Source organism: Passer domesticus, unplaced genomic scaffold, assembly GCF_036417665.1.
Source record: "Passer domesticus isolate bPasDom1 unplaced genomic scaffold, bPasDom1.hap1 HAP1_SCAFFOLD_81, whole genome shotgun sequence".
Classification (NCBI taxonomy): Eukaryota; Metazoa; Chordata; class Aves; order Passeriformes; family Passeridae; genus Passer; species Passer domesticus.
Window position 1 is genome coordinate 204701 of NW_026990178.1, and position 23602 is coordinate 228302.

The 23602-nt window shown below is 51.7% G+C and overlaps 1 protein-coding gene across 15 annotated transcripts in view; it reads right to left on the bottom strand.

Annotated features, from left to right (window-relative positions):
- Positions 1 to 23602, bottom strand: part of SCRIB (scribble planar cell polarity protein) — a 110598-nt gene that overhangs the window by 58444 nt on the left and 28552 nt on the right. For 14 of the 15 annotated variants that reach the window (XM_064407158.1, XM_064407147.1, XM_064407150.1 and 11 more), the window contains 9 exons: positions 23140 to 23284; positions 22308 to 22426; positions 21188 to 21387; positions 17992 to 18158; positions 17333 to 17457; positions 14756 to 14881; positions 13957 to 14169; positions 12822 to 13139; positions 9299 to 9361 (listed from right to left, as the gene is read on the bottom strand). In XM_064407158.1, the coding sequence (XP_064263228.1) occupies positions 9299 to 9361; positions 12822 to 13139; positions 13957 to 14169; positions 14756 to 14881; positions 17333 to 17457; positions 17992 to 18158; positions 21188 to 21387; positions 22308 to 22426; positions 23140 to 23284 (1476 nt within the window). The remainder of the gene's footprint in view (positions 1 to 9298; positions 9362 to 12821; positions 13140 to 13956; positions 14170 to 14755; positions 14882 to 17332; positions 17458 to 17991; positions 18159 to 21187; positions 21388 to 22307; positions 22427 to 23139; positions 23285 to 23602) is intronic. The other variant, XM_064407148.1, reaches the window with a different exon arrangement.

Here is a 23602-nt window from a genome sequence, read left to right on the forward strand (position 1 = left end):
AGGGACATCTGGGGGCTGCCCAGGAGACTTGGGGCAGTCTGAATTTGCTGCTCACCACTGAGGATTCCTGCAGCCTGGCAGGGGCACAGCAGACACCAACCACGGCGCCCACAGCACACAGGGAACAAAGCTCAGAGCTGCTGAAAGTCCAAGTTCTTCCTCCAAACACACCCACAGGAGTGAGGCTCAAGGGTTTCACAATCAGAAGATGAAAAGGCATCAATTTATAAATGGCTGTACATTTATAAAGGCACGCAGCTGGGGTCAGTTTGGGGCCTCAGAATCAGAGAGACACTGAGGGGCATCAGCAAGTCCAGACACAGGAACAGAGCTTGGAAAAGGTCTGGAGCAGCTGAGGCAGCTTGAGGGGGCTCAGCTGGAGAAAAGGAGGCTCAGAAGTGACCTCCTCAGTCTCTACAACTCCCTGGCAGGAAGGTGGAACAAGGTGGGGGTGAGGCTCTGCTCCCAGGGAACAAGAGGCAGGACAAGGGCAAACAGTCTCAAGTTGTGCCAGGTGTGGTTCAGATGAGATACTGGGAAAATTCCTTCCTGTAAATGGCTGTCCAGCCCTGACATGGATTGCTCAGGACAGGGGTGGAGTCCTCATATCTGGAAGTGTTTAAAAACATGTGGATATGGCAGCTGAGGACATGGTTTAGTGATGAACATGGTGCTGGTGCTGGAATCCCAGAAGGATTCCTGTGACCATCAGCTCCTCACCCATACACCACTCCAGGAGTACCTGAGGAATACATGTGGCTCTTAGCAGGCACACAAATGGCTCTCATGAGAAACAGCTGAATTCTATGAAAACCAGGTCCCTCAAAACCCAAATTATTTCATCCTGAGAAGGCTCCAGACTTGGCTGATGAAGTGAAGGTTCACTAAGCAGACTTGTGCAAAACATGGAAGCTGTGGCACTGGCCTCAGCCAAGGCTGGTACAGGTGTGTGGTGTACAAGCCAAGAACCATTTAAGACCATCGGGAGAGAAACAAGAATTTGGGTTCTGCCAAGATCTGTCAGGTGTGGCTTTACTCTAAAGCAGACAGAATTGAAATAATTCCATATGAGGGGAGGCTGGGGGCCTTCCAATTCAGGAGGGGGAGACAGACCCTTTTTATCTTTTCATGCCATTAATAACTTCATAGGAGATGATTAGTCCATGTTTGTACTCACAAAAGAATTAGGGACATTCGGTGGAACTCAGTAAGATACCAAATGAAATATCAGTAGCGGGCTTAAAAAATGCTTTTTGATATAAAGCTCAAGTAAACTAATAATTGATTGCCGCTAGATTCTGTGGGACTGAAATGTATAAAAGGAATGGGAGAGGATCAGACAAAACCATGGATGGCATCTCCATGGTGCCTCATACATGGGCATGAACAGCCCAGAAACTTTGATCCAGGGAGCACCAGGAGCTGAGCACCCAGCAGGGAAGGATCCCTTTGTCCTGCTGAGATCTGGGCCCCTCAGCTCCTGTCACTCCACTCTGACACACGTTCAGTCAGTGCAATATGGCACACCACATCAGTTTGTAACTGTCACACTAGAGCCTCAAGGGTTAGGCTGCACATCAGGAAGTTTCTCCCCAGAAAGGGTCACCAGGCATTGGCAGGGGCTGCTCAGGGAGGTGGCAGAGTCTCCATCCCTGGAGGTGTTCAAGGAATGACTGAATGTGGCACTCGGGGCTCTGGGCTGGTGACAAGGTGTGGCTCAGTCAGAGGTTGAACTCCATGGCCTTGGAGGTCTTTTCTAACCTGAATAACTCTGGGATTCTGCTCACCTTGGCTGCACACAGCTGGGACAGGGAAGAGCAGGAGCTGGAGGCACTGATTCACCAGGAAAGATGAGAAGAGCTAAATCTGTCTGGCTTTGGTCAGTGACAGCTCATGGGGACAAGGAGACAGGCTGAAAATAACAGTGAGCAAAAGGGAGATGTGGGAGATTGCTGTGTGACTGCTGAGAGCTAAATTAACCCCAGACAGTGGAAAAGGAACACAAAGCAAAAGCAGCCCTGGCAGGAGAGCAGCCCCTGGACACGGGCTGGAGGTTTCCTGGCTCTGATATTATTCCCTCCTCTGTTCCAGTGGGTTTAGTTCTCAAAAGAAAGGGTATCAGGAGGGCAGAGATGGGGGGCACAGGGCAGAGGAGTTTGTGAACTTCACTGACTTCCCACTGAGCACCTCCACAAAACCAGTGCAAAGCAAAACACAGTGCAAAGCACAGAGCCAAAAACAGGAGCTTTGACAGCATCACTGGGAGCAGATGGGACAGGGACTGCCACAGACCCTGATCTGGGGACAGGGACCTGCCACAGCCCCACTGAGAACAGGAACACTGGGAACAGACACAGGGACTGGCACAGCTCCTGATCTGGGGACAGGGACCTGCCACAGCCCCTGATCCAGGGGACAGCAGCACTGGGAACAGGGACAGGGACCTGCCAGAGCCCCACTGAGAACAGGAACACTGGGAATAGACACAGGGACTGGCACAGCTCCTGATCTGGGGACAGGGACCTGCCACAGCCCCACTGGGGACATCAGCACTGGGAGCAGGGACTGTCACAGCCCCACTGGGGACAGCAGCACTAGGAGCAGATGGGACAGGGACTGGCACAACTCCTGATCTGGGGACAGGGACCTGCCACAGCCCCACTGGGAGCAGGGATCTGTCACAGCTCCTGATCCGGGGACAGCAGCACAGAGAACAAGAACAGGGACCTGCCACAGCCCCACTGGGGACAGACACAGGGACTGCCACAGCTCCTGATCTGGGGACAGGGACAGTGACCTGCCACAGCCCCACTGGGGACAGGAACACTGGGAACAGGGACAGGAACCTGCCACAACCCCACTGGGAACAGACACAGGGACTGCCACAGCTCCTGATCTGGGGACAGGCACAGGGACTGCCACAGCCCCACTGGGACAGCAGCACTGGGAACAGGGACAGAGATTGCCACAACCCCACTGGGGACAGACACAGGGACTGCCACAGCCCCTGATCTGGGGACAGGGACACTGGGAACAGACGGGACAGGGACCTGCCATGCTCAGGGTGCTGCTCTGCTCCTGCACATCCCTTCCCCAGGAGACTTGAGGACAGTGGCCACATTTCCCAAAGGAAGAAGGAAACAAGGATGCCTTTTAAAAAACATGGACTACAGTCACATTTGAAGCATCAGTAAAACCCAAGGTTCCTACAGCTACGTGAATATTCACACATCATATGAGACCCCATCTGACAGCTGTGTGCCAGGGCTGCAGATCCAGATCAGAGGGTTGCTGTGTGTCTATATAAAGGTCTGATTTCATCTTGGGGCATGGAAGAAATGTTTGCAGTGACAACAATCTTTCACTGGGACAAACTCCACGGGGAGGAGCTGAGTCACATCCCTGGATGTGACATGCTGGCTGCTGAGAGCCTCACCAAGGCCCCTTCCCCTCAAAACCCTGGGCTGCTTTATGGTTCCAGGATTAGTTATTTCATTAATGAACTACACAAAACGGGATTCCAGGATTAGTTATTTCCTTAATGAACTGCACATTAGGAAGCAGCTGGGAGCCAGCTTTGTCACAGGCACAGAGACAGAAAAAGAAGAGAATCCTGCAAGGGTCTGGCCTGGCCAAACTATGGGATGCAGCAGGACAGGGTCTCCCTGGAAATGAAAACACTCAAATGCTTAAAGAGAAGCAAAAAGCACTGTCCAAAGCTACCAATCCTCAAACCATTTCAGAAGCAGAAACAGGACAAAAACCTACACCCAGGTTCAGCTGGAACAGGTAACACTAGAACACAATCCATTTCATCTCCTCAGCAGCACAGAATTTTTATTCCTGTTCTTACTGACCCTTCTTGTGTGGTGAAATCATTGGAGCAGTCCTTTTTCTTCTCTATATTTTCCACTACAAAATTCCACTGGAGACTCTTCTCAGCCCAGCTGTTTCAGACTGTTCTAAAGATCCTTTTACCCTTCATTTAATACAGAATTACAAGACTATAAAGACTGGGGAGTTTACAACTCTCCTAAAACCTACTCCAATGCTGTGCTGCTAAGGACAGGCCTTGCAGGACAGCATTTATCCAAGGAACAGTGGAGTGAATACATGGAAAACTTCCACTAAACCTGGCATCACCTGCCTCAGAACAAACAGGCAGAGACATCTCTCAGTGCATCTTGTTTGGAGGCCAAGCCTCCCCAAGTCCTGAAGGATACAGGAAGAAAAGCTAAAGGTACAATAAAAATAAAAACAAAGATAAATTCCCATCCAAGAGCAGGAACTGCCATACCTGAAATGTAAAAAGAAGTGTAGAATTTAGTGGACTAAGGTCTGGATACACTCTCTCATGTTGTCTGTAGTCACCAAACCTGAGCTCAGGTAGATCAGGTGAAAGAAAAGGCAGGGAATAAATGGAAATCCCTCTTTCCAGAGAACACCAGAGAAATTTGGTTTCTCTAATCCAGCAAAAGGAAGGCTGGAAGAAGTCAGGACTCCATAGAATTACACCCAAAACAAGCAGGCAATGGGTCAGCCAGCAGAGAAGAGATTGCACAAGATAAAATACAATGAAAACAATGATCTAACAAATGACAGATTAAAAGTAAGTTTTTAAAAGTAAGTTCTAATCACTCCAGAAGCAGAAATATGGAGAAGTTTTGGGGTTCTCCCTGGAGGAGGGATCTGTGTGTGTGCACACACTGTGTAACAGGATGAAACAAACTGTAATTAATGAAAAGTTTGACTGACTTATTAACCAGAGCATAGTGTTGGGTCGCCAGTCCTGGTAGGAGATTTGACTTCAGCACTTCCTCCAAATCATCAGTTATCTTCCCTGCCAACTTAGCTTTGCTGCTCCTGAGTTGAGCACAGCCCTTTTTCAGCTAAACTCCATCCTCCAGCCTGTCCCAGTCTGGCCAGTGCCCAGGCTGGGGATTGTTTCCCTCTGCAGTGTTTTGGAACAGGCCGGGAGTTCCTGCTCTCCTCCAGTGACAGTCAGAGCACGCTGCAGCAAACAGGGACCAGCTTCAAGGCAGGTAAAGCTTCAGCCCTGTGATTTCTGTGGGGGTTATTGTAATGCCTGATTCTTGTACATAAATAACCCTGGCCCCAAGCAGCAAAGCTCCCTGTTACACACAGGGCACCTGCCTAGTGCAGAAGGGAGAACTGGATTTGCTGTAGCACTGTGTTTAAACATGCCATTTTCCCTCCATCAGTCCCTCTTCTGCTGCTTTCTGCTCTCTCTGTGAAGGCCAACAAGATGATTGTGTGGCAGAGCAGAACCAAAATGATCCTGCCCCCACTCCTGGAGCAGGCAAAGGGAACTGCAGGTGGGACTGCATTTGTGTGAGAATCATTCCACACTTTGCTCCTTGGTGCCACAGAACTCTGGATCAGACAAAACTTGCACATTTACAGGAAGAGATCACAAAGCCACCTCGAGGTCACAAAGCCACCTCAGGGTCACAAAGCCACCTCCAAATCAGAGGGCCATGGCCTGGACAGGAGGCAGAACATGGCCCAGAGAAGCTGTGGCTGCCCCATCCCTGCAAGTGTCTAAAGCCAGGCTGGACAGGGCAGGGAACAACCTGGGATAGTGGAAGGTGCCCCTGCCCATGGCAGGGGGTGGCACTGGGTGACATTTGACAGGTCCCTTCTAATCCAAGCCACTCTATGATTCCATAAAAAACACTGAGGACCCTTCAACCCAGTAGGAAAAGGTCATAAAACACTTTGATGGCAATAAATTAAAAGCCAGAAAAATTAAAGGAGAAAATATGGCACTTTTTTTTTTTTCTCAGTAGGAACTTTGATAATCTTAAAAATTAAACAAGAGAAATGGGAGTCTTGTATCTTTTTTTAACATCAAAAAGACTCCACTCTGTCATATTCCAGTCAAGCCAGGTGAGCAAACACAGGTGATGTCACCTCTCCTGCACTACACAAGAGGTCTATTAAACTTTGTTTGGGTTTAAAATTTATGGGTCACATTGTGGGAAAATCAAATTTGCTATGTAATAATTCCAAATCTGACAATGCCCTGATGAAGCACACACTCACCCCATAAATGCAAAACCAGACCAAGGGGAAGAGCTCCACGTGTGCAGCAGGAAAAAGCAGCCTCAGGATGGCTCCCAGCAGATCCCAGTGCTCCCCAGTCCCTGTGCTGGCCTGTCCACAGTGAGTCCTGAGCTCAGGATGGCTCCCAGCACATCCCAGTGCTCCCCAGTCCCTGTGCTGGCCTGTCCACAGTGAGTCCTGAGCTCAGGATGCTCCAGGAGGCTCAGGATGGCTCCCAGCACATCCCAGTGCTCCCCAGTCCCTGTGCTGGCTTTCCACAGTGAGTCCTGAGCTCAGGATGGCTCCCAGCATATCCCAGTGCTCCCCAGTCCCTGTGGAGCCTTTCCAAAACTGAACCCTTTGAGCACAGGATGCTCCAGCACCAGGACCAGGCTGTGCTGTCACATCTGCTGCTGGCAAATCCTAACTGGTGCCAGGCTTGAGGCAGGCATTCCAACACAAAAGGTGACATTCCTGAGCAGTTGCCACAGGATCAGGCTCCTTCCCTGACTGCAGAGCAACAGGATGTGACACCTGAGCAGCAGCAAGGAAGACATCCAGCACCTTTGGAAACCTTCTCTCCTTGCCAGGGAGTGGAATGGCAGCTCCTTCTGTCCCTGGGCAGAGCGAGAGACACAATCCTGTCCGTGTCCCCCAACAGCAGAAGCTTTGGCAGCACAGAGCCCTGTGCACTCCTGGACCTGCAGGGCTCTGCAGGACACAGGTTAGGGCTGGGCAGCCAAGGATGTGGATGGCACCAGCCTTTGCTAGAGCAGAGCAGCCCTGGGCACTGAAACACAGTTTGGGACCCTCCTTCCACTGCTCTGCAACCTTGGGACCCTCCTTCCACTGCTCTGCAACCTTGGGACCCCCCTTCCATTGCTCTGCCACCTTGGGACCCTCCTTCCACTGCTCTACAACCTGCCCAGCAGCTTTCCAGGCCATTCCATCAGAACCACCTGAAAACAGAGCTCAGGTCTAACCTTGTGCCATCAAACAGGTGCTCAACACGCTGCTTTCCTCCTCTCTACACCCCAGCACAGCCACTCTGCAATGCACAGGGGGATGGAGACCAAACCCTGGGAAGAGCCAGCCCTGGAACCTGATATCCACCACTGGGTATCCCACACTCTAACAAAGTTAATATGCTGCAGCAGAGGGTATCCCACACTAACAAGTTTTCTTCTGCTGCAGGAGAGGGTATCCTACACTCTAACAAAGTTAATATGCTGCAGCAGAGGGTATCCCACACTAACAAAGTTTTCTTCTGCTGCAGGAGAGGGTATCCTACACTCTAACAAAGTTATTCTGCTGCAGCAGACAGTATCCCACACTAACAAAGTTATTCTGCAGCAGCAGAGGGTATCCCACACTTTAACAAAGTAATTCTGCTGCAGAGGGTATCCCACACTTTAACAAAGTTATTCTGCAGCAGCAGAGGTATCCCACAATTGAACAAAGTAATTCTGCTGCAGAAGAGGGTATCCCACACTTTAACAAAGTTTTCTTCTCCTGCAGCAGAGCCCTGCTGGCACCAAGAGCAGCTCCGGGTGTGCCCCACACTGGGGGCTGGCACAAGCTGGGTGTCTCTCCAGCTCTGCTCCAAGATCAGTCTCCAGCTCACAGCCATGGTTTAGGGATAAGGAGCACAGACAGGAATCAGCAGTCCCTCCTCTCCCAGGGCTGTATTTCATTATATAAGGAATGTGACAGCAGTGTCATGAACGTCAAACCCTGCTGCTCAAGGGCACCAGGCTCTCTGCTCTGCTCAGCTCCATCATCCCATGGTTCTTCCCAAGGAATCATCCCTGGAGGCAGCAGGCAGATGCCATTTGGAGTGTTCAAGGACAGGCTGGTCAGGCTTGGAACAACCTGGTCCCGTGCAAGGTTCCTCCCTAAGCACTCCCCAGAGCTGCAGGACAACCAAGCACTCCCAATCAACTTCCCAAAGCTGCTCTGCTCTTGGGTGACAACGACCACCAGTCTGGGAGATCTCCAGCTCCTTGTGAGCTGCACAGCCACGTTCTCCTCACAGTAAGGGGACTGTGCTGAGGGGCCACCAGAGCCAGCCTGGGGCCTCACACCAGCCACACCCAGGAATCACTGAGGCTGGAAAAGACCTCCAGGATCAGAAGATTACACAGAAGAGAAATGCAAGAAATACTAATGTGGTTTTCAGGGACCTAGAGATGGAGAAAGATGGAGAAATCTTCAGGCTCCACTAACAGGGGACCACACCTGAGCCAGCTCATGCTCTGCCTGGGTGGAAAGGATTCATCATCTCACTCCTAGAAAGCATTACTCCAAAACCAATAAAAATCTCTGTTTCACACCTGAGGGAAGAGCAGAGTCAAGTTCTCAGAGACACCCCAGCCAGCACTCCCGGGCAGCACACGGCTCTGGTGGCCCTGCACTGCCTGTCCTAGAGGAGAAATCCCCATGCCAGCTGTCAGCAGGGATGCTGTTCCTGCCTCTCCTCAGGGGCAGCAGCACTCTGCTTCCAGCAGCTCCTGGGAAACCTGCTGCAGACAGGTTCTGTCCCCTGGGTCAGGCACTGAAAACTTGGAGACAAATGCAGGAAGCTGCTCAGAGCCAGAGGATGAGCAGGCAGGCAGCCACAGGATTTTAACCCTGAGCACACTCACCATCCCCATGCCAGGTCCCTCAGGTGCCACCTGCCCCTTCCTGACACCTCAAGGTGCTGCATGTTAAGCTTTGAAGGGATTCAGGGGAGGCTTCAGGAGATGCACAAATCACTGGATCCAGTTCTTTCCCCAGGCAGGGGCACAGTGCCCTGAGTGAGACCCCCCCTCCTCTTACCAAAGGGTCAGACCCTCCTCCTATACCAAAGGGTCAGACCCTCTTCCTTTTATCAAAGGGTCCATACACAGCACTCAGCTGATTCTTGAGGTCTCTGCTCCTCCAGGGTTACCCACACATCCAGAAATATCCATTTGTTTAATTCCACTTCTCCATCAACACACAGCAAATAGGAACTGAACTTTGGTTTCTACTCCTGCTCTGCAGCAGCCACTCTCGCCTCAAGGCCAGGAAAAGAGGAAAAGGGGAAAGCAAGGAGGAAACAATCATCGTGTTTGTGATCAGCCAGGTCCAGAAGCCACTTGACCCAGAGAGATCAGAGGTCTCCCTACAACAACGGGTGAGGCTGGGAAGCAAATCAAGCAGGCTGGATGATTTTTGGCAGAGAGAGAACAGTAGGAGTGGTACAGACCTCTTCCTCCTCAATGCGAGCAGGTTCAATCAGCAGATTATTGGCTTGATCAAACGACACCCCCTGTTAGGACAGGAACCAGCAAAGAGGCATGCGGATTAGTGGAGCATCAACCAAACCCGCCACCACGACCACCACCACCACCCAACACACGCACGGCATGCCGGAGCCGGGCCGGCTTCCGGGGCACTGCTGAGCTCTGGAGCTCCTGGGATCACTGCTGAGCTCTGGGCTCACTGCTGAGCTCTGGAGCTCTCAGAGGAGCCACTGCTGAGCTCCTGGAGTCACTGCTGAGCTCCGGAGCTCTCAGAGGAGTCACTGCTGAGCTCCAGAGCTCCTGGAATCACTGCTGAGCTCCAGAGCTCCTGCAGGAGCCACTGCTGAGCTCCAGAGCTCCTGGGATCACTGCTGATCTCCAGAGCTTCCACAGGAGTCACTGCTGAGCTCCAGAGCTCCTGCAGGAGTCACTTCTGAGCTCCTGGAATCACTGCTGAGCTCCTGGAGCTCCCAGAGGAGCCACTGCTGAGCTCCAGAGTTCCTGGGATCACTGTTGAGCTCTGGAGCTCCCACAGAAGCCACTGCTGAGCTCCAGAGCTCTTGGGGTCTCTGCTGAGCTCTGGAGCTCCCAGAGGAGTCACTGCTGAGCTCCATCTCTCCCAGGGTCACTGCTGAGCTCCAGAGCTCCTGGAATCACTGCTGAGCTCCGGAGCTCCTGGAGTCACTGCTGACCTCTGGAGCTCCCAGAGTCACTGCTGAGTTCCAGAGCTCCTGGAGTCACTGCTGAGCTCCACAGCTACGGAGCTGATCCAGCTCCCAGAGGAGTCACTGCTGAGCTCCAGAGCTCCTACAGGAATCACTGCTGAGCTCTGGAGCTCTGGGCTCACTGCTGAGGTCCAGAGCTCCTGCAGGAATCACTGCTGACCTCCATCTCTCCCAGGGTCACTGCTGAGCTCCATCTCTCCCAGGGTCACTGCTGAGCTCCAGAACTCCACAGCCAAGCCCACTCACAGCACAGCTCCAGGGCTGACCCTCAGCCCCAGAGCAGCCCCCAGTCCTGCTCAGCACCCCAGCAGGGCTGCTCATGGGCTCCAGAGTGCCAGGTGCCAGCACACTGCTGCCCCTAAGGCAGGCTCTGCTCGTGCTGGCAGCCTGAGGCCCTGAGGGTCACCACTGGCTGACCTCAGCCCCTCCACACCAGGTCACTCTGGAAGGAGGAAAGGTTAAACACAGGAGGAAGCACCGAGGAGCCTGTGGTGCCACAAGCTGCTGCACAGGAACGAGCAGTGCCAAACACAACTGCAGCCCCAAACACAACTGAAAAAAAGCAGTCCCAAACACAACTGCAGTCCCAAACACAACTGCAGCCCCAAACACAAATGAAAAATGGCAAATAAGCAGTCCCAAACACAACTGAAAAAAGCAGTCCCAAACACAACTGCTGTCCCAAACACAACTGCAGCCCCAAACACAACTGAAAAATGGCAAAAAAGCAGTCCCAAACACAACTGCAGCCCCAAACACAACTGCAAAAAAGCAGTCCCAAACACAACTGCTGTCCCAAACACAACTGCACTCCCAAACACAACTGAAAAATGGCAAAAAAGCAGTCCCAAACACAACTGCAGCCCCAAACACAACTGCAGAAAAGCAGTCCCAAACACAACTGCAACCCCAAACACAACTGAAAAATGGCAAAAAAGCAGTTCCAAAGACAGCTGCAGCCCCAAAGACAACTGTAGCCCCAAAGACAACTGAAAAACAGCAAAAAAGCAGTCCCAAACACAACTGCCATCCCAAACACAACTGCAAAAAAGCAAAAAAGCAGTCCCAAACACAACTGCAAAAAAGCAATCCCAAATGCAACTGCAGCCCCAAACACAACTGAAAAATGGCAAATAAGCGGTCCTAAACACAACTGCTGTCCCAAACACAACTGCACTCCCAAACGCAACTGAAAAATGGCAAAAAAGCAGTCCCAAAGACAGCTGCAGCCCCAAAGACAACTGAAAAACAGCGAAAAAGCAGTCCCAAACACAACTGCCATCCCACACACAACTGCAAAACAGCAAAAAAGCAGTCCCAAACCTAACTGCACCAATCCTTTTCTCTGGTGAAAAAGCATACCCTGACAGGCACCTGGGATCCTGCTCTCAAGTACAGGGAACCTCAGTATTTCTTCTGAAAACCAACTGTCCTTGCAAAAAACCCCTCAGGTTCTAGGATCCAGCCTCCTGCACAGCCTGTCCTGCCTCCTCCTTCAGTGCACCTCCTGCCCAGGGACATGCTCCCTGCATCCATCCCCACTGCTGGCACGCAGCTACAAATGCCTTCATGGGGCAGGCATCCAACCCAGCCCCAGAGACAGAGCTGAGCCCCAGGCAGAGGCTGAGCTGGCAGCCAGGGTAATTCTGACAGGCTCCCCACCCCGGAGCAGGCATCTGCAGTGGGTCAGTGCCTCCTCAGCTCAGTGCCCAGTTAAAATAACCTTTTCAGGTGAGGGCACAGGTCTCAGATGAAGGGGACTTGGGACAGCTTCAAACATTCCTTCTGAGGAACTTCACCAGCAGTGGGAAAACCGGCCTCACCCCCAGGGAGCACAAGAGGAGCTGCACTGGCTCAAACAGAGCAAGGCAAGCACCCACTGAGGGAAAGGACCTTTCCCTGGGCAAGCCGAGCTCCAGCAGGGATGGGAATGACCCCAGCACCTTGGAGCACGTGCAGTTACAGCAGAAGCAGGTTTTACTGCAGCACCCTCCAGGGACCCACATCTCACCCCTGAGATTTGCTGATGTCAGACTGTGATGGAGACTCAGCCACGTCTTGAGCTCTGCCCACCAAATACAACTCAAAATCCTTAAATCCTTGGGTGAGAGCTGGGCTGATCTCATGAGGTGTCCCTCATCCATGTATTCCCACTCCACTGAGAGGAACCTCCTCGGGCAGGAACCTCTGTGTGTCCTTAGCCAAAAGTGGTGGTTCAGCTGAAGAGAGGACCTCCATCTCTCAAGCCCCAGTATAACCAGTAAGGCCAAAACCTCAGAGCACAGGCTGCCCTAAATCCCAAAGCAGCCTCCATAGGCTGTGTCTGGGTGGAAGCACAGGGAAGGGCACACTCCTGGCTGCACTGACATGCTCCAGGAAGCACTGTGCCAACAAGAGTCAGCGGCCCAAGTGCCAGTCTAAGATTGAATCCACACAGGGACAAAGCTCATCCTCCTGTGAACCAGCAGCAACAACCAGCAGTGGGGAGGAGGCTGGAAGGAACAGAACCCACCAGTGATGAGACAGAACTGTCCCAGCAGCATGGGGAATGGGGCTGGTGCAAGGACCTGGATGCAGTGAAGGTGTCAGGCACAGCCCCACAGCACAGCTCTTGGACAGCCCCACAAGCCCCAGTGACCTCCAGCTCTGCCCCCTCAGCACCTCCTCCTTTCCTCAGCACCACATCAACCTGGCTGCTGGCTCACAGGAGCAGAGGGCAGGTCTGCACCCCTCTGAGCTCCCCCTCCCCACAAGACCTTACCTTCACGGAGGGCTGAGCAGACAGAGCTCCATTCTTTCTGTCATCCTCATCCCACGCTTCCTCCTGATCCCTGGGCTCTGTGTTATTATTGCAGCCTCCCAACTCCTCTTCCTCTTTGGGGACCCCATCACTGTTCAGCCCCTGCAGAAGTGCCACCACAGCCTCTGGCTTGGGCAGTTTAGTGATCTTGAAGTGTTTCTTATAATGGGGCGTGTCCTTGCGGATAAGCCTCTGCTTCTCCACTGGGAACGGCCGCTCTTCGTCCTCATCCTCATCCTCACTGCGGATCAGCGTGTCCTCAGCAAAGTGCACAGTGGGCTGTGACAGCAAAGCCAGACATGCTGTGAGCCTCAGGGAACAGAGGGGGGGCAGCACAGAACCCGCTGTCCCTGTGACCCTTGTCCCACACAGGCAGAGCCAGTGTCACTGCTGGTGTGCCCAGCACAATGCAGGAAGGCATTCCCATTCCCCATCCCTGCCTTTTCCCATAACCCTGCTTCCCCAGGCCAGTGTCACTGCTGGTGTGCCCAGCACAATGCAGGAAGGTATTTCCATTCCCTATCCTTGCTTTTTCCATAACCACACCTTCCCCAGGCTAGTGTCACTGCTGGTGTGCCCAGGACAATGCAGGAAGGTATTTCCATTCCCCATCCCTGCCTTTTCCCATAACTACACCTTCCCCAGGCCAGTGTCACTGCTGGTGTGCCCAGCACAGTGCAGGAAGGCATTCCCATTCCCCATCCCTGCCTCTTCCCATAACCCTGCTTCCCCAGGCCAGTGTCACTGCTGGTGTGCTCAGCACAATGCAGGAAGGTATTTCCATTCCCTATCCTTGCTTTTTCCATAACCACACCTTCCCCAGGCACACTTCTGTCAGCTCCAGGGATGGAGGGCATTCAAACCCCACACAGTCCCCCCAGCTTTCCCACAGCCTGCCAGGCTCCCACACTATCCACCTCAGGCTCCCACAAGCTGCCTCAGCCTCTGCTTGCACTGCCTTCCACAGCCTGGATCTGCCTCCAGCGATGCCCAAATCCTACATCCATTTACCTGTACCTCTATTTCCCCCTTCCTCTGAAACTTCCAGCTCCTTTCCCTTTGCCTTATGACCCTGCTGCAGTTCCCAGGCTCCTACCTCATTGTACTCCACTTCCACATCTTCCTCCTCCTGGTCAGCAGCTTCCTTGTGCTCCTGCTCGGCCCTGGGCTTGCCGTCCCTGTGCAGCTCGGGCAGCTGCCCGTTGGGCCAGCCCCGCTCCCTCTCCTCTGCCCTGCAGTCCACGGAGGCCGTGCTGGTGGACAGGTGCGAGTCCTCGCTGCGGTTCGACGTGGCACTCAGCCTCTTCTCCTGAGGAGATGGGTGTGGTGCTCAGGGTGGAACCCAGAGCAGCCAGCCACGCAGTGTGACTGGTGTGAGGTGGGAATGCAGCACCAACAGAACCAGATTTTCCTCGGGGTGCCCACAGCTTTCCCTCCTGAGCTCCCTCTGTGTGACTGGGTGCACCCTGCTCCACCTCCCGTGTAGGGATTTACTCCCAGCTCCCACCAGGGCAGCAAGGTGCATCCTGCAAGTACTCCATTCCCACCATTCTAATTTATTTGGAATATCAGAGCCTTCTCTTCCTCTCCCTGTGCTATATAATTGGTACCAACACACACAATTCCCCTTCCACTGTTCTATCTCCTGCTCTATTTCACAGGCTCCCCATGACATCTCAAGGCGGATTCCCAACCTTCCCAGGCAATCCATTCCCAATCTTTCCCAAAAGTCAGTCCTTTCCACCTCATTTCCTAGATATGCTACATGTTCCCAGTGGAAGAGGTCTTTGCCATGGCATGGAGATGGAACTTGACGGTAAGATTCCTCCCAGCCCAAACCATTCCATGACCCCAGGTTCTCTGTGGTTATCCATTCCCCAGGGACCAGCACTCACCTCCGGGTTGGGAGAGCTGGGGTTGGCATCAGCCTTGGCAGCGTTCACCTCGCTGCGCCGCACCTCGATCACCTTCTTCATCACCTTCAGCTCGCTGGGGTGAGGGGTGGCTCTGCGCTGCAGGCCCTGCCAAAGAGAAACCCTCAGGAAGGGGATTCCAGCCTGGCAGCACTGCCAGCTGTCCTGGGCGGTAAGGTATGTGTGCATTCTACCACCAGCTGTCAGAGGTGGGGCAGTTATCTCCTGTTCACTGAGCAGCTTTCTTCATCTCCTCCACAACTGACCCTCCCTCCAGGAGATAGCTTCTGTTCATGGGCCATTGATTATTAATTATCTTCTGTTAATGGGCCAGTGAGTGTGCCTGCATGGCTGATAAAATTCCATCATCCCACTGGGAGATGCTGCACCTGGGGAAAGGAGCTAAGCATTCCTACCTGGATAGAATCTGACCCTGGGAACACCACAGCAGCCTTTGCCCACTACATTCCCAGAGGAGCAGCTTTCTCCTGCCCTGCATTCCCAGAGGAAGAGCAGGCCCATTCCCAGCAGCCCTGGAGCTTCAGAGGAAAACTCTCCCCTTGTGCAGGATCCCTGCTCCAGCAGAACCACAGCTGGCACTGCAGGAGGGCTGAGCCACCAGGGAATGGGACTGCTGCCACCATGGGATGGGACTGTGCCACCATCCTGGCCCACAGGGGGTCAGCTCCTATTCTGACTATGTCCGTGTTTTGTTTTTGTTTTTTTTTTGTACTACTGCATTTGCATCTTTAATTTTCCTAGTAAAGAACTGTTATTTCTGCTCCCGTATCTTTGCCTGAGAGTCTCCTAATTTCAAAATTATAATAACTCGGAGGGAGGGGGTTTACATTTTCCATTTCAGGAGAGTCTCCTGCCTTCCTCAGCAGACACCTGTCTTTGCTAACCCAGACACCCAGGCCATGACCCTCTGCAGGTGACTAACACCTTTATCAGAGCCAGAGCCCCAAGGGGACACCACCAACACCTCCTGCTGCAGGACCTTCTCCAGGCCCTCCCCAGCCTGCAGCTGGGATGGGGAAAGAACAGAGGCAGGGAGCCCTGACAGCTCTCTCTATCCTTCTCCCCAGCTGACAGGGGCTTTGGGAAGAATGATGGAGCTGGGAAGTTTAAAGTGGTGTTTCAGGCTTAGTAAACTAAAAACTAGTGACACAGAAACTCCTCCAGAACACAGGTGAGAAATCTTGAAATGTCTTCCTAACTGCTCCAGACTCAACAGGTCTGCCAAGCCAAAGTGCAGCAGAATTGGTGCTGCTTAGTGAGTTCCATCCCAGGTAGAGAGCCAAGAAAACCAGCATTCTAAAACTAGTCACCATGTTGAGAACAATTCCAAAAAACCCCAAAGCTCCCAATGCCAGCAGCACACACGCACTGCCAGGACAGCTGCCAACACCATTCACTAAAGGATTCAGATCTCAAGGATGGCTTTCCATAAACTAAAAAGGAATAAAGTCCTGCAGGAGTCTAAAACCCTCAGAGCACTTGCTGAGAACTTCTGTCCTGGCCTTTGCATCTGCCCTGGAAGCAAAACTACCTCTTGCAGGTTTTGAGGCTGCCTACAGTGTTTAGCACTTTACTAACAGAACGCTCCACAGCATGGGCTGCTGGAACCCTGGCTGCTGAGAATTTCAGACTTTCTGTCCTGAAAGGCACTGACCCTCAAGAGAACACTCCATTGACCTGAGGCCGTGGAGAAGGCTTCCAAAATGGAGTGACAGAACTGAGATTGTGGGTGTGTAATTTGAATAGAAGTGTGCAGTATCACAGGGTGGAAAACTTACACTTTAACGGTTTAGAATAGAGTAACATATACAGAACAAGGTAGGGGTTTTAGGGCAGAGGCGGGTCCTTCTTCACGGGTTTGGGTGGTTTTGTGTAACTGGATAAAAAAGTCCACACTGTGGGCTATGGATGGTTTGTTATTGGGTTAAAAGTAAAAATAATTTAGGTGTTATTTCTTAATTGGACAGTTTATCCTTAAAAGGCCTTGTAAAGAGAGAGATAGGGCTCCATCTTTTAGTTTGTTAGTGTAAAGTGCTGTAGAGCTCAGGGTTTGTGAGACTGTAACATGGATAAGAACTAATAAACATCTGAGTCCCAACATGAAATCATGTCTCACACATTTAATCCTGACCCTGGCAAAAACAAGATAAGACTTGACAATGGGCTGCACTGCCTGCATGCTTGGAGGGATGGGGATGGCCTGGGTTTGGCTGGGCAGCCTTTCCCATGGTGGGGATGAGACAAAACCCTATCCTGACAGTGCTCTGCTGGGATCTCTGACATTTTGAGTGCTCCACTCCCACAGAAGAGCCTCAAAATATGACTCTGCACCACGGCTCCAGGGGAATTAATTCCCTTCCACTCCTGCTTGGGTCCTCAGAGCACCAAACACCCTTCAGACTGTGGAAGTCTTTCCCAAGCCTACAACAGTGTAAAACATGGACACCACAGTGGCCCCATCTTTGGAAACTCAGCTTGTCCCTATGCTCCCACAGGGAGCTCCCACAGGGAGCCAACAAGCCTCCAGGAGTTCCTTACCCGTCTCTCAGCTCCAGACTCCTCATCCTCATCCCCTTTGGGTTCATCCAGGAACTGGATCACACTGACTCTGTTTAAGTTGCTGTCTGTCCAGCTCTCATCCATGCTGTTCTGCAGCAGATTCTCTGGGGAGGAACAGAACACAGTGGGAGCTCCTTTTGGGAAGAGCAGGGCTGGATATGTGGATGGAAGTCAGCTCTTATCCCATTAGGGCGCTTCTCTTGGATCTGCCCATGGCATCAGAGGCCTTGAGAACAAAGGCTGTGGCCTCAGCATCCTGTCACCTTCTGTACATCTCCCACCAGACCTACAGCAGCCTCCACAGCAGTGTCTGGTGCTTCAGCTCTAGCATTCCTTACCCAAGGAGTGCAGGAAAAGGCAGAATTCAGGCAGGAATACCATGCTGACAGGACAATGAAAATTAACTGCTTGGTCAGCAGATCCAAGCAGAACACTCAAAGATGAGGCTGCAGGGCCTTGTCACCTGGCAGAAAGCAATCCCTCAGTTTTAACAAGCCTGGGAAAGGTGCCCCAGATCCATCCATACAAGAGGCTGGATCTGCCAGAGGAATCACAGCAAGGGACAGCCCAACCCAGCAGAGAGATTCCAGGCCTCAGCACAAGGCTCTGCAGGCAGTGCTTGTGCTGCAGATTCTTACCCAGGCTGGGAGAGGGCTGCTGGGGGAGCAGGTAGCAAGTGAGAACCTTTTCTCCTGTCTTCTCATCATCCTCGGTCTGGAATTTCAGCATGGGCTGGGACTGGTTTTCTGCCAGCCACAGGGCTTTCAGATTAAGATTTGTCAAAGCAAAGGGCAAGTTCTGCAGCCTGCAAAAGAGAAGAGCAACTGCTTGTTAAACTTACCTGGTCAGGAAGGAGCTTCACCTCAGCTCCAGACTGAACAGAGAGGGACAGAGCCAAGCTGCTGTGGATCCCCCAGTCCTGTTCCCACTGGAACAGATGGTTTTGTACCTGGCTGTGGACTGAGCTCCAGTACCCCATCCTCACCAGCCTTCAGCAGAGGACAACTCCCTCCAACAGTGTGGAGGGATTTACAAACAGAAAAGCAATGCCCTCATAGAGGAGTGTACAGAATGCTCCCTACACAACCTCTGGTCAGCATCCAGCTGCCCTCAAAAACACCAAGCCCATAAACAGAACCAGCTGCTCCCAAAATGAGCAACCCCACAAACAAAACTAACTGCTCCCAAACCACCAAGCCCACAGACAGAACAAACTGCCCCCAAAAACACCAAGCCCACAAACAGAACCAGCTGCTCCCAAAACCAGGAACTCCACAAACAGAACAAGCTGCTCCCAAAATGAGCAACCCCACAAACAAAACTGCTCCCAAAAACACCAACCCCACAAACAGAACCCGCTGCTCCCAAACCCACCAAGCCCACAAACAGAACCAACTGCTCCCAAAATGAGCAACCCCACAAACAAAACAGCTCCCAAAACCACCAAGCCCACAAACAGAACCACAGGACCTCAGAACAGCTCCAGGCACCCACCCACCATTGACTTTGGCACCGACCAGCTGAGCACTGATGACACAAACCCACAAAATCTGAAGGGAGGGAGGAAGCCAGGAGCCAGGGACCTCCCCTGGTCTCTGTTTCACAGGACCTCACACTTGTGCCTCTCCTCCACCCTGTGTTTAGGTGACTCAGAGCAGGGGTTCACAGGCAAAGCTCAAGCCCTCAGCAACCAGCCTGGGCTCTTCCACCTGGAATTCTCCACATTTGCTGGATTTCTCCAAAACTAAATCTGCCAGAAACTAGGAGCCTGCAAGTCCTCAGAGACCCAAAAGCCACCTTTCATCTGATACCCAGACCCTGGGGAAAAGACTTCTTTCTCCCCTGGAAAATGGCCTCCATTTGCGGCCACTTCCCCTGGCTGAATGTGGCCTGCCAAGCCAGAAATTTGCAAATTTTTCTGGATTTCTATCCACACCATGGATCCCAGGATCCACACAGCTCCAGCTCCTCCCTCAGCAGCTGTCAGTCCTAGATACTAAGAGTTTTAAACTTTCTATACCAACAAACTTTAACTCCCAAGAGAACACTACATTTGACCTGAGGTCACAGAAAAGACTTCCAAAATTAACTGATAACACTGAGATTACAAGTATATAGTTGATTGAAAGTATATAATATCACAAAGTAGAAAATGTAGAATTTTAAAATTTCGTAATTTAGTTTTATTTACAATTATTATATAATATTTATAATTTATATAATTTTAATAAACATATAAAATTAATATAATTTATTAATTAAATATTAAAAACAAATATAGTAGTTTTATTATAAGTATTTAAAATATAGTTTTAGAATAGTACTATATATAAAGCTAAAATAGAAGTTTTAAAACTAGTCCTTCTTCACCTTCTTCTTCCTGAGTTTAAGTAATATTTTATAATTAAACAAAAAACCCACAATACAAACTTTAAGTAGTTATTAAATTAAAAGTAAAATAATTAAAATATAATTTCTTAATTAGATAATTCAACCTTAAAAGACCTTATGTAGAAAAATAATTAACCATTTTGTAACTTGTTCGTAAAACACTACAGAACTCATAACTCATAATATAAATAAAATATAATAAACATCTAAACCTAAACACAAAATACCATCTCTAACACTTCAATCTCAACCTTAACAAAAATTCAAAAAAACCCAACATCCTAGATTGCAAGGCAATGTGTATTCTATTTGCCATTTGTTAGAGGTGGCGCAGTTATCTTCTATTAATTAGGCAGTTCTCTTTATCTCTTCCACAACCAATCCTCCCTCTGGGGAGACCTCTGCTGTTAATGGGCCATTGAGTGTCACTGCATGGCTGATAAAAATTCCATCATCCCACTGTGAGATGCTCTGCCCAGAGGGAGGAGCCAACTGGATATAATCTGAGATTTTGGGAGACCAACACAGCCTTTCCACTGGATTCCCAGAGGAGCAGCTGCCTCTTCCACTGGATCTTCAGAGGAAGACCAAGTCCATCTACACCACCACTGGAGCTTCAGAGGAAAACTCCACCCTTCTCCAGGATCCCTGCTCCAACAGAACCACAGCTGCTGCTCCAGGAGGACTGCAGCCACAATTCCAACTAGACTTCTTCAGGTTCCCTGCTCCAACAGAACCACGGCTGACACTCCAGGACTGCAGCCACAATTCCAACTGGACTGCTACAGGATCCCTGCTCCAGGAGAACCACCCCTGACACTGCAGGAGGGCTGCAGCCACAAATCCAACTGCACTTCTCCAGGATCCCCGCTCCAACAGAACCACACCTGACACTGCAGGAGGGCTGCAGCCACAATTCCAACTGGACTGCTACAGGATCCCTGCTCCAGGAGAACCACAGCTGGCACTGCAGGAGGGCTCAGCCACAATTCCAACTGGACTGCTACAGGATCCCTGCTCCAACAGAACCACACCTGACATTGCAGGAGGGCTCAGCCACAATTCCAACTGGACTGCTACAGGATCCCTGCTCCAGGAGAACCACAGCTGGCACTGCAGGAGGGCTCAGCCACAATTCCAACTGGACTGCTACCAGCACCCTGACCCACATGGTGTCAGGTTGTGCCCTAACTCTGTCAGTGCTGTTTTAGTTTACTGCACTGTTTATTTTATTTGTATTTTCTTCCCTAATAAAAACCTGTTATTCCTGCTCCCATTTCCTTGCCTGAGAGTCCCTTTATTTCAAATTTACAACAATTCAGAGGGAGAGGGTTCACATTTTCCATTTCAGGGGAGGCTCCTGCCTTCCTCAGCACACACCTGTCTGTTCAAAGGCAGACTCTTGGCCAAGAGCCAGCCAGCAGCCTGGCTGGTGCTGCTCACCTGTTGCCAGCCACGTCCAGCACGTGCAGCTCGGTGGTGTTGGCCAGCTCGGGGGGCAGCAGGGCCAGGCGGTTGTCGCGCAGGGACAGAACGTTGAGGTTGGCACAGCCTCCGATCTCTGCTGGCAGCGCCGTCAGACGGTTCCGGTCCAGGTTCAGGTTCGTCAGCTTGGCCAGCTTGCCCAGGGACTTGGGCAAGGCCTGGGAAAGAGCCAAGTCAGTGGATGCAAGAGGGAAGGACAGCACAGGTAGAAGGCACAGAGCCCTTGGTCTGGGAACAAGCTGCCTTCCATCCCAACAGACACATTTGGGAAAATGTTCTTGGGACATCTTTGGGACAGGTTTTCCCTCAGGCTCATAAACTGATCCATGCCCACTCTTCCCCTCAACACAGCACACTCCAAGCACTGCTGCTCAAGACTTCCCTTCTGTTTATCTGCCCGTTCCAATCCTCATGTTTTACCAGTCAAATCACAGGCAGTTGGGAGCAGGGCCATTTCCAATCACACCATCCCAAACCCCTCACCAATGCAGCCTGGGATGGGGCCTTGCACCTCTCAGCTGGGATGGGCAATCCCTGCACTCCTGCTATCCCTGAGAATGATTTAGGGGAAGAAAGTCAGTGAGAGGAAGTAGCTTCCAAATATGTGTGAATTTGAATAAACCATGTAGAAGCAGCTGGAGCATGCTCAGGAATTCAGCTTGGAGGGCAGAAGGGAAGGGACCCCTGCAGCTGGCTGCAGTGAACAGCATGGGAGAGGCTTATCACTCTCTACAGCTCCCTGAAAGGTGGCTGTGGTCAGGCGGGGTTGGGCTCTTTCTCCAGGAACTGACAGAACCAGAGCACACAGTCTCAACCTGCACCAAGGGAAATTTAGGCTGGATATCAGGAAAAGGTTTTTCACTGAAAGAGTGATAAAGTTCTGGAGTGGGTGCCCAGGGAAGTGGTGGAGTCACCATCCCTGGATGTATTTAAAAAGAGACTGGATGTGGCACTTGGTACCAGGGTTTAGTTGAGGTGTTGGGGCTGGGTTGGACTTGAGGATCTTTAATGTCTCTTCCAACCTGGTGATTTTGTGAATTCTGTGATTCTGTGAGGCAGGTGGCTGCTGTGCACTCACCGTCAGCATGTTCTCAGTCAGGATGAGCTCAGACAGGTTTTCACAGTCCCCAATCGACTCTGTCATGTCTGTCAGCCGGTTCTGGTCCACCTTGAGGATGGAGAGCTGCTTCAGCTGACCTGGCCAGGGTGACAAGTTAGGTGTGAGCATCCAGAGACAAGGATGCTGCTCTACACTCACCTGGCTGTGATCCCATCAGGATCACACAGCCCAGCCATGCAGGCTCTGCTTTTCCTCTCACCAGGCCTTGTCGTGTCTGGTGCCCCACGTGTGGAGATGTGAATCTTGACTCAATGTTTCAGAAGGCTGGTTTATTATATTATTATATATATTATATTGAAATACTATACTAAAAACTATACTAAAAGAATAGAGAGAAAAGATTCTTCAGAAGGCTAGAAAGAAAAAGAATGGAATGCATAACAAAGACTTGTGACTCCCCAAAAGTCCAAGCCAGCTGCATCTGTGATTGGCTATTAATTAGAAACAATTAACATGCACCAATCACAGATGCACCTGTTGCATTCCACAGCAGCAGATAGTTATTGTTTACATTTCTTTCCTGAGGCCCTCAGCTCCTCAGGAGGGAAAAATCCTAGCAAAGGATTTTTCATAAAATGTCATGATAGCAAGGCCTGGTCACAGACCTCACACACACCTGATGCAGATGAAGCACCTGAAGTGTCCTGCAGAGCTCTGCTCACCTGTCCCACCCACTGCTCCCACCCTTGATGGCCGTGCCTGTGTCCATGAATCCCCGATTCCCTGGCACAGCCAAGTTTCTGTTTCTTGCCAGGGAAGTCCTGCAGCACCCCCAGCTGGCAGCACTCACCGATCCCATCGGGAATGCACTCCAGCAGGTTCTGTGACAGCAGCAAGTCCGTCAGTGCCACCAGCCCGCTGACCTCGTTGGGCAGCTGCTCCAGCTTGTTCTCGGACACGTCCAGGCAGACCAGGCGGCGCAGGTTGCCCAGCTCCTGGAGAGAGAGGAGAGCCCAGGGCTCAGGGAGCGGCACGGCAGGGCAGGGCTGTGTGCCCATGGCTCAGGGAGTGGCAGGGCAGTGCTGTGTGCCCATGGCTCAGGGAGTGGCAGGGCAGGGCAGGGCTGTGTGCCCATGGCTCAGGGAGTGGCAGGGCAGGGGTGTGTGCCCATGGCTCAGGGAGTGGCAGGGCAGGGCTGTGTGCCCATAGCTCAGGGAGTGGCAGGGCAGGGCAGGGGGGTGTGCGCATGGCTCAGGGAGGGTCAGGGCAGGGCTGTGTGCCCATGGCTCAGGGAGTGGCAGGGCAGGGGCTGT